The sequence below is a fragment of the Tachysurus fulvidraco genome, chromosome 14, assembly GCF_022655615.1.
Source record: "Tachysurus fulvidraco isolate hzauxx_2018 chromosome 14, HZAU_PFXX_2.0, whole genome shotgun sequence".
Taxonomy (NCBI): domain Eukaryota; kingdom Metazoa; phylum Chordata; class Actinopteri; order Siluriformes; family Bagridae; genus Tachysurus; species Tachysurus fulvidraco.
The window spans coordinates 26,749,581-26,762,080 of record NC_062531.1 but is presented as its reverse complement, the minus strand read 5'-3'; the positions used below and the strand labels follow the sequence as shown (position 1 = coordinate 26,762,080).

Below are 12,500 nucleotides of genomic sequence, written 5' to 3'. Positions count from 1 at the left end.
TGGGGTATACAGTGGTCTCGTGGCGAACGAGGACACGTCCGCCTCCTCCTCAGGCTCCACCCCTTGGTGAAACAGCACTAAATTGACCAAGTCCTCTTTTTCTCTGTGGGAAAGAGAAAACGCAAGCTGTCCATCAAGCGAGTTCATATGATTAGGCCACACCCCCTCTAGTACCTGCAGGTGTCGGTGTTGATGTTGCGTAGTGTTAAGTAGCGTCGCAGGTCTTTAACGCGCAGCTTCATGAGGCGCGGCCGCTGGAACGCCGTCCCCTTCAGCAGGTTACACGTGCAGCAGATCCTCAGGTTCTCCTGCAGAACCGAACACAGCGAGCAGAAACTCCGCCTACACTCACAGCACAAATACTGCGCACAAAACATACAGGATACACATGTACAAATATGCATGAAGTTCTCTGACCTTCTCAACTTCTCCACGTTAGATAGAGAGACAGTCACATACTCACCCTCCTTCTGAAGATGGAGAAGCTCTCCCTACATGATTGACAGCTGAGTGTGTGTGAATGAGTGTGTGTGTGAGGGTTTGTGTGTGTGGAATATCCAGCAGAAGGAGCGAAGCGGAAAGGACCGCCTCCTCCGAACCCGGGCTGCTGTCCTCTCACTGCCCCCGCCCCCATCAGCTCGTTCAGCAGACCACAACACGATGCCCACACACACGAGGCACCCGCCTGCGCACAAACACACACGCACACACACACACACACACACACACACGATGCGTGAGTATGAATCTGATAAGGACTCACAACCAACAGATTCGCTTCTTTATTCTGACATGTTGTTTATCTTGTTTATTGAAGAGCTTCTGAGAGACCAGATTTATTTATTAATGTTTACCAAATTCCACAAAATTTCTCCAAACTTAAAATGAAAATAAAATGAATGGTGCACTTTTTTCTTTTTCTTACGATATGATGAATGTACAACTTTACATTAATAATGTTGAATCTGCCCACAGTGACCCTGCTGCTCTAATCACACACACACACTTAACACTATGTACGTAACCTCCATTAACACTGACAGGATCCTGGGTTAGGTCTGAGACTGTAATACTGTGTAGTGAGGTCCATGCTCACCTTCTCACTGTTGTATTGGTGTGGATTTATCTTTATTTACATCAGTCTCAGAGATTTAGGGCACTTTAGTGAACGTCCTGAGTGTGATCTGAGACATGACCGGAGTGAGCCGAGCTGTAATGAGGGATTAGTGCACTTAAATAACTCAGCTCACACTGTCCCTACATGTGAGTCACACTTTATTCCTCCAGTTAATATTATTTTAACTTATTCTCACAGTTTACAATCAAGTAAGACACAAAATACCCCAACTACCCTCCTGTAGGACACTAAGTACACCAAACAGAGTGAATAAGACATTATGCAAATAAGTCGTGTCTGTAACAAACAGCTGGAACCAAATTCCTTGTGTGTGTCAACATCAACACACTTGGTCAATAAACCTGGTTCTGATTACAGACGAATTTACAGAAGTTACACTGGACTAGTTATACACTAGTCTAGTTATACACTAGTTATACACTAGTCTAGTTATACACTAGTTATACACTAGTTATACACTAGTTATACACTAGTCTAGTTATACACTAGTTATACACTAGTATAGTTATACACTAGTCTAATTATACACTAGTATAGTTATACACTAGTTATACACTAGTATAGTTATACACTAGTTATACACTAGTATAGTTATACACTAGTATAGTTATACACTAGTTATACACTAGTTATGCACTAGTATGGTTATACACTAGTTATACACCTGTATAGTTATACACTAGTATAGTTATACACTAGCTATACACTAGTTATGCACTAGTATAGTTATACACTAGTTATACACCTGTATAGTTATACACTAGTATAGTTATACACTAGTTATACACTAGTTATACACTAGTATAGTTATACACTAGTATAGTACTAGTCTAATTATACACTAGTTATACACTAGTATAGTTATACACTAGTATAGTTATACACTAGTTATACACTAGTTATACACCTGTATAGTTATACACTAGTATAGTTATACACTAGTTATACACTAGTTATACACCTGTATAGTTATACACTAGTATAGTTATACACCTGTATAGTTATACACTAGTTATACACCTGTTTAGTTATGCACTAGTTATACACTAGTATAGTTATACACTAGTATAGTTATACACTAGTATAGTTTTACACTAGTATAGTTATACACTAGTTATACACTAGTATAGTTATACACTAGTATAGTTATACACTAGTATAGTTATACACTAGTTATACACTAGTATAGTTATACACTAGTATAGTTATACACTAGTTATACACTAGTATAGTTATACACTAGTATAGTTATACACTAGTTATACACCTGTATAGTTATACACTAGTATAGTTATACACTAGTATAGTTATACACTAGTATAGTTATACACTAGTTATACATTAGTATAGTTATACACTAGTATAGTTATACACTAGTTATACACCTGTATAGTTATACACTAGTTATACACTAGTATAGTTATACACCTGTATAGTTATACACTAGTATAGTTATACACTAGTATAGTTATACACTAGTTATACACTAGTATAGTTATACACTAGTATAGTTATACACTAGTTATACACCTGTATAGTTATACACTAGTTATACACTAGTATAGTTATACACTAGTATAGTTATACACTAGTTATACACTAGTATAGTTATACACTAGTATAGTTATACACTAGTATAGTTATACACTAGTTATACACTAGTATAGTTATACACTAGTATAGTTATACACTAGTTATACACCTGTATAGTTATACACTAGTATAGTTATACACTAGTATAGTTATACACTAGTTATGCACTAGTATAGTTATACACTAGTATAGTTATACACTAGTTATACACTAGTATAGTTATACACTAGTATAGTTATACACTAGTATAGTTATACACTAGTTATACACTAGTATAGTTATACACTAGTATAGTTATACACTAGTTATACACTAGTATAGTTATACACTAGTATAGTTATACACTAGTATAGTTATACACTAGTTATACACTAGTATAGTTATACACTAGTTATACACTAGTATAGTTATACACTAGTATAGTTATACACTAGTTATACACCTGTATAGTTATACACTAGTATAGTTATACACCTGTATAGTTATACACTAGTTATACACCTGTTTAGTTATGCACTAGTTATACACTAGTATAGTTATACACTAGTTATACACTAGTATAGTTATACACTAGTATAGTTATACACTAGTATAGTTATACACTAGTTATACACTAGTATAGTTATACACTAGTATAGTTATACACTAGTTATACACTAGTATAGTTATACACTAGTATAGTTATACACTAGTTATACACCTGTATAGTTATACACTAGTATAGTTATACACTAGTATAGTTATACACTAGTTATACATTAGTATAGTTATACACTAGTATAGTTATACACTAGTTATACACCTGTATAGTTATACACTAGTTATACACTAGTATAGTTATACACCTGTATAGTTATACACTAGTATAGTTATACACTAGTATAGTTATACACTAGTTATACACTAGTATAGTTATACACTAGTATAGTTATACACTAGTTATACACCTGTATAGTTATACACTAGTTATACACTAGTATAGTTATACACTAGTATAGTTATACACTAGTATAGTTATACACTAGTTATACACTAGTATAGTTATACACTAGTATAGTTATACACTAGTTATACACCTGTATAGTTATACACTAGTATAGTTATACACTAGTATAGTTATACACTAGTTATGCACTAGTATAGTTATACACTAGTATAGTTATACACTAGTATAGTTATACACTAGTATAGTTATACACTAGTTATACACTAGTATAGTTATACACTAGTATAGTTATACACTAGTTATACACTAGTATAGTTATACACTAGTTATACACTAGTATAGTTATACACTAGTTATACACTAGTATAGTTATACACTAGTTATACACTAGTATAGTTATACACTAGTTATACACTAGTATAGTTATACACTAGTTATACACTAGTATAGTTATACACTAGTTATACACTAGTATAGTTATACACTAGTTATACACTAGTATAGTTATACACTAGTATAGTTATACACTAGTTATACACTAGTATAGTTATACACTAGTTATACACTAGTCTAGTTATACACTAGTTATACACTAGTTATACACTAGTCTAGTTATACACTAGTTATACACTAGTTATACACTAGTCTAGTTATACACTAGTTATACACTAGTTATACACTAGTTATACACTAGTCTAGTTATACACTAGTTATACACTAGTTATACACTAGTCTAGTTATACACTAGTTATACACTAGTCTAGTTATACACTAGTTATACACTAGTATAGTTATACACTAGTATAGTTATACACTAGTTATACACTAGTATAGTTATACACTAGTATAGTTATACACTAGTTATACACTAGTATAGTTATACACTAGTATAGTTATACACTAGTTATACACTAGTATAGTTATACACTAGTATAGTTATACACTAGTTATACACCTGTATAGTTATACACTAGTTATACACTAGTATAGTTATACACTAGTATAGTTATACACTAGTTATACACTAGTATAGTTATACACTAGTATAGTTATACACTAGTTATACACTAGTATAGTTATACACTAGTATAGTTATACACTAGTTATACACCTGTATAGTTATACACTAGTATAGTTATACACTAGTATAGTTATACACTAGTATAGTTATACACTAGTTATGCACTAGTATAGTTATACACTAGTATAGTTATACACTAGTTATACACTAGTATAGTTATACACTAGTATAGTTATACACTAGTATAGTTATACACTAGTTATACACTAGTATAGTTATACACTAGTATAGTTATACACTAGTATAGTTATACACTAGTTATACACTAGTATAGTTATACACTAGTATAGTTATACACTAGTATAGTTATACACTAGTTATACACTAGTATAGTTATACACTAGTTATACACTAGTATAGTTATACACTAGTATAGTTATACACTAGTTATACACCTGTATAGTTATACACTAGTATAGTTATACACCTGTATAGTTATACACTAGTTATACACCTGTTTAGTTATGCACTAGTTATACACTAGTATAGTTATACACTAGTTATACACTAGTATAGTTATACACTAGTATAGTTATACACTAGTATAGTTATACACTAGTTATACACTAGTATAGTTATACACTAGTATAGTTATACACTAGTATAGTTATACACTAGTTATACACTAGTATAGTTATACACTAGTTATACACTAGTATAGTTATACACTAGTTATACACTAGTATAGTTATACACTAGTATAGTTATACACTAGTTATACACCTGTTTAGTTATGCACTAGTTATACACTAGTATAGTTATACACTAGTTATACACTAGTATAGTTATACACTAGTATAGTTATACACTAGTTATACACTAGTATAGTTATACACTAGTTATACACTAGTATAGTTATACACTAGTATAGTTATACACTAGTATAGTTATACACTAGTATAGTTATACACTAGTTATACACTAGTATAGTTATACACTAGTATAGTTATACACTAGTATAGTTATACACTAGTTATACACTAGTATAGTTATACACTAGTTATACACTAGTATAGTTATACACTAGTTATACACTAGTATAGTTATACACTAGTATAGTTATACACTAGTTATACACTAGTATAGTTATACACTAGTTATACACTAGTATAGTTATACACTAGTATAGTTATACACTAGTTATACACTAGTATAGTTATACACTAGTATAGTTATACACTAGTTATACACTAGTATAGTTATACACTAGTATAGTTATACACTAGTATAGTTATACACTAGTTATACACTAGTATAGTTATACACTAGTTATACACTAGTATAGTTATACACTAGTTATACACTAGTATAGTTATACACTAGTTATACACTAGTATAGTTATACACTAGTATAGTTATACACTAGTTATACACCTGTTTAGTTATGCACTAGTTATACACTAGTATAGTTATACACTAGTTATACACTAGTATAGTTATACACTAGTATAGTTATACACTAGTTATACACTAGTATAGTTATACACTAGTATAGTTATACACTAGTATAGTTATACACTAGTTATACACTAGTATAGTTATACACTAGTTATACACTAGTATAGTTATACACTAGTTATACACTAGTATAGTTATACACTAGTATAGTTATACACTAGTTATACACCTGTTTAGTTATGCACTAGTTATACACTAGTATAGTTATACACTAGTTATACACTAGTATAGTTATACACTAGTATAGTTATACACTAGTTATACACTAGTATAGTTATACACTAGTATAGTTATACACTAGTATAGTTATACACTAGTATAGTTATACACTAGTTATACACTAGTATAGTTATACACTAGTATAGTTATACACTAGTATAGTTATACACTAGTTATACACTAGTATAGTTATACACTAGTTATACACTAGTATAGTTATACACTAGTATAGTTATACACTAGTTATACACTAGTATAGTTATACACTAGTATAGTTATACACTAGTTATACACTAGTATAGTTATACACTAGTTATACACTAGTATAGTTATACACTAGTATAGTTATACACTAGTTATACACTAGTTATACACTAGTATAGTTATACACTAGTATAGTACTAGTCTAATTATACACTAGTTATACACTAGTATAGTTATACACTAGTATAGTTATACACTAGTTATACACTAGTTATACACCTGTATAGTTATACACTAGTATAGTTATACACTAGTTATACACTAGTTATACACCTGTATAGTTATACACTAGTATAGTTATACACCTGTATAGTTATACACTAGTTATACACCTGTTTAGTTATGCACTAGTTATACACTAGTATAGTTATACACTAGTATAGTTATACACTAGTATAGTTTTACACTAGTATAGTTATACACTAGTTATACACTAGTATAGTTATACACTAGTATAGTTATACACTAGTATAGTTATACACTAGTTATACACTAGTATAGTTATACACTAGTATAGTTATACACTAGTTATACACTAGTATAGTTATACACTAGTATAGTTATACACTAGTTATACACCTGTATAGTTATACACTAGTATAGTTATACACTAGTATAGTTATACACTAGTATAGTTATACACTAGTTATACATTAGTATAGTTATACACTAGTATAGTTATACACTAGTTATACACCTGTATAGTTATACACTAGTTATACACTAGTATAGTTATACACCTGTATAGTTATACACTAGTATAGTTATACACTAGTATAGTTATACACTAGTTATACACTAGTATAGTTATACACTAGTATAGTTATACACTAGTTATACACCTGTATAGTTATACACTAGTTATACACTAGTATAGTTATACACTAGTATAGTTATACACTAGTTATACACTAGTATAGTTATACACTAGTATAGTTATACACTAGTTATACACTAGTATAGTTATACACTAGTATAGTTATACACTAGTATAGTTATACACTAGTATAGTTATACACTAGTTATACACTAGTATAGTTATACACTAGTTATACACTAGTATAGTTATACACTAGTTATACACTAGTATAGTTATACACTAGTATAGTTATACACTAGTTATACACCTGTTTAGTTATGCACTAGTTATACACTAGTATAGTTATACACTAGTTATACACTAGTATAGTTATACACTAGTATAGTTATACACTAGTTATACACTAGTATAGTTATACACTAGTATAGTTATACACTAGTATAGTTATACACTAGTTATACACTAGTATAGTTATACACTAGTATAGTTATACACTAGTATAGTTATACACTAGTTATACACTAGTATAGTTATACACTAGTTATACACTAGTATAGTTATACACTAGTATAGTTATACACTAGTTATACACTAGTATAGTTATACACTAGTATAGTTATACACTAGTTATACACTAGTTATACACTAGTATAGTTATACACTAGTTATACACTAGTATAGTTATACACTAGTATAGTTATACACTAGTATAGTTATACACTAGTTATACACTAGTATAGTTATACACTAGTATAGTTATACACTAGTTATACACTAGTATAGTTATACACTAGTATAGTTATACACTAGTTATACACTAGTATAGTTATACACTAGTATAGTTATACACTAGTATAGTTATACACTAGTATAGTTATACACTAGTTATACACCTGTATAGTTATACACTAGTTATACACTAGTATAGTTATACACTAGCTTTGGCCCGAGTTTCTATTAGCAACACAAGCTAAGTATTAAATTGTTTAGCTCCTAAACCAGTAACTGTTTAACCGACCTGTAAACTGTAATGAGTGTAAATTAATACCTTCATATCAGCTCCGGATTCTTATAGAAAGTTAAAGAGAAAAGATCAAACACCGCCATCACACACCGCTAATCCACACAGCTACGTATTCATTCTTCACTTCCGCATAGCAACAAGCCCCGCCCACTGGCGCTGAGATTGGCGTGTTTACCTCAGACAGACCGAGCTGATTGGTCAGAGCGCCAGGGCTTTTGTGTGTATTATATACTCAGCGTCGATAAACTTTTTTCGTTTTAAACACGTTTTTAATTAAATTTTCTCTGGATTGTTTGAAAATATTTTATAATCATTTGTTTATCATAATATATATTTTCTTCTACTTCCTCTTATTATAATAATAATAATAATAATAATAATAATAATAATAATAATAATAATTATTATTATTATTATTATTAGCAGAGAATAATTAAAGGGATAAATATTACATTTTCTGCCCAAGTTGCCCAGCCATCTAAAGATCACTTCCGGGTTGTAGTGACGTCACAGAGCTCGCCGGAACTGGAGGGTAGTTTTGAATGTTTCCCGTTAGCGCATGTTGTTGATGCTAATTTAGTGACTGCACTGCTGTTAAAGGGACTAAACCTGAAGCCCAGGTGGTGTAGCGTTAAAGGGACTAAACCTGAAGCCCAGGTGGTGTAGCGTTAAAGGGACTAAACCCGAAGCTCAGGTGGTGTAGCGTTAAAGGGACTAAACCCGAAGCTCAGGTGGTGTAGAGTTATAATGAGGTGTAAACACACGCATCACAGGCTGTTATGAGGTCTATGCGCCGTGTGTAAGTGTGTGTTTAAGCCCCAGCGGTGATGGCCAGTGTACATGAGAGTCTGTACTTTAACCCCATGATGGTGAACGGGGTGGTGCAGGTGAACATATTCGGCATTAAGGACTGGGTGACGCCCTATAAGGTGTCTGTGTTAGCGCTGCTGTATGACATGAGTTCAGCTAATAAACACACGGAGCTGCTGGACAGGAGGAAGCTCAATAAACTCATCTTACCTTTACAGCAGGTAACACACACACACTTATACACACCTTTACAGCAGGTAACACACACACTTATACACACCTTTACAGCAGGTAACACACACACACTTATACACACCTTTACAGCAGGTAACACACACACTTATACACACCTTTACAGCAGGTAACACACACACACACACACACTTATACACAACTTTACAGCAGGTAACACACACACACACTTATACACACCTTTACAGCAGGTAACACACACACTTATACACACCTTTACAGCAGGTAACACACACACACTTATACACACCTTTACAGCAGGTAACACACACACTTATACACACCTTTACAGCAGGTAACACACACACTTATACACACCTTTACAGCAGGTAACACACACACTTATACACACCTTTACAGCAGGTAACACACACACTTATACACACCTTTACAGCAGGTAACACACACACTTATACACACCTTTACAGCAGGTAACACACACACACTTATACACACCTTTACAGCAGGTAACACACACACTTATACACACCTTTACAGCAGGTAACACACACACACACACACACACTTATACACACCTTTACAGCAGGTAACACACACACTTATACACACCTTTACAGCAGGTAACACACACACACTCACACACACACCTTTACAGCAGGTAACACACACACACTTATACACACCTTTACAGCAGGTAACACACACACTTATACACACCTTTACAGCAGGTAACACACACACTTATACACACCTTTACAGCAGGTAACACACACACACTCACACACACACCTTTACAGCAGGTAACACACACACACTTATACACACCTTTACAGCAGGTAACACACACACACTTATACACACCTTTACAGCAGGTAACACACACACACTTATACACACCTTTACAGCAGGTAACACACACACACACACACACTTATACACAACTTTACAGCAGGTAACACACACACACACACTTATACACACCTTTACAGCAGGTAACACACACACACTTATACACACCTTTACAGCAGGTAACACACACACTTATACACACCTTTACAGCAGGTAACACACACACTTATACACACCTTTACAGCAGGTAACACACACACACTCACACACACACACTTATACACACCTTTACAGCAGGTACCACACACACTTATACACAACTTTACAGCAGGTAACACACACACACACACACTTATACACAACTTTACAGCAGGTAACACACACACACACTTATACACAACTTTACAGCAGGTAACACACACACACACTTATACACACCTTTACAGCAGGTAACACACACACACTTATACACACCTTTACAGCAGGTAACACACACACTTATACACACCTTTACAGCAGGTAACACACACACTTATACACACCTTTACAGCAGGTAACACACACACACACTTGTACACACCTTTACAGCAGGTAACACACACACTTATACACACCTTTACAGCAGGTAACACACACACACACACACACACTTATACACAACTTTACAGCAGGTAACACACACACACACTTACACACACCTTTACAGCAGGTAACACACACACACTTATACACACCTTTACAGCAGGTAACACACACACACTTATACACACCTTTACAGCAGGTAACACACACACTTATACACACCTTTACAGCAGGTAACACACACACTTATACACACCTTTACAGCAGGTAACACACACACACACACACTTATACACAACTTTACAGCAGGTAACACACACACACACTTATACACACCTTTACAGCAGGTAACACACACACACACTTATACACACCTTTACAGCAGGTAACATACACACCTTTACAGCAGGTAACACACACACTTATACACACCTTTACAGCAGGTAACACACACACTTATACACACCTTTACAGCAGGTAACACACACACTTATACACACCTTTACAGCAGGTAACACACACACACACACTTATACACAACTTTACAGCAGGTAACACACACACACACTTATACACACCTTTACAGCAGGTAACACACACACTTATACACACCTTTACAGCAGGTAACACACACACTTATACACACCTTTACAGCAGGTAACACACACACACACTCACACACACACACTTATACACACCTTTACAGCAGGTACCACACACACTTATACACAACTTTACAGCAGGTAACACACACACACACACACTTATACACAACTTTACAGCAGGTAACACACACACACACTTATACACAACTTTACAGCAGGTAACACACACACACACTTATACACACCTTTACAGCAGGTAACACACACACACTTATACACACCTTTACAGCAGGTAACACACACACACTTATACACACCTTTACAGCAGGTAACACACACACACTTATACACACCTTTACAGCAGGTAACACACACACACTTATACACACCTTTACAGCAGGTAACACACACACTTATACACACCTTTACAGCAGGTAACACACACACTTATACACACCTTTACAGCAGGTAACACACACACACACACACACACTTATACACAACTTTACAGCAGGTAACACACACACACACTTATACACACCTTTACAGCAGGTAACACACACACACACTTATACACACCTTTACAGCAGGTAACATACACACCTTTACAGCAGGTAACACACACACTTATACACACCTTTACAGCAGGTAACACACACACTTATACACACCTTTACAGCAGGTAACACACACATACACAACTTTACAGCAGGTAACACACACACACACTTATACACACCTTTACAGCAGGTAACACACACACTTATACACACCTTTACAGCAGGTAACACACACACTTATACACACCTTTACAGCAGGTAACACACACACACACTTATACACACCTTTACAGCAGGTAACACACACACTTATACACACCTTTACAGCAGGTAACACA

The 12,500-nt window shown here is 33.6% G+C and overlaps 2 protein-coding genes across 7 annotated transcripts in view; one reads left to right on the top strand and one right to left on the bottom strand.

The window, feature by feature from the left end:
- The window catches only part of rnf34a (ring finger protein 34a), a 14,123-nt gene extending 5,401 nt beyond the window's left edge, over positions 1-8,722 (bottom strand). For 5 of the 6 annotated variants that reach the window (XM_027140320.2, XM_047822999.1, XM_047823000.1 and 2 more), the window contains exons 1-4: positions 8,568-8,722; positions 464-685; positions 175-362; positions 1-103 (exon numbers count right to left, since the gene is read on the bottom strand). The exon at positions 1-103 is cut by the window's left edge and continues 84 nt beyond it. In XM_027140320.2, the coding sequence (XP_026996121.1) occupies positions 1-103; positions 175-362; positions 464-685; positions 8,568-8,573 (519 nt within the window). In that variant the 5' untranslated portion in view covers positions 8,574-8,722. Of the gene's footprint in view, positions 104-174; positions 363-463; positions 686-1,096; positions 1,211-8,567 lie in introns of all 6 variants that reach the window. The other variant, XM_027140321.2, reaches the window with a different exon arrangement.
- A 326-nt stretch (positions 8,723-9,048) lies between these two features.
- The window catches only part of anapc5 (anaphase promoting complex subunit 5), an 11,480-nt gene continuing 8,028 nt past the window's right edge, over positions 9,049-12,500 (top strand). Inside the window, exons 1-2 of the mRNA XM_047822984.1 lie at positions 9,049-9,237; positions 9,275-9,574. Of these exons, the coding sequence (XP_047678940.1) occupies positions 9,371-9,574 (204 nt within the window). The 5' untranslated portion in view covers positions 9,049-9,237; positions 9,275-9,370. The remainder of the gene's footprint in view (positions 9,238-9,274; positions 9,575-12,500) is intronic.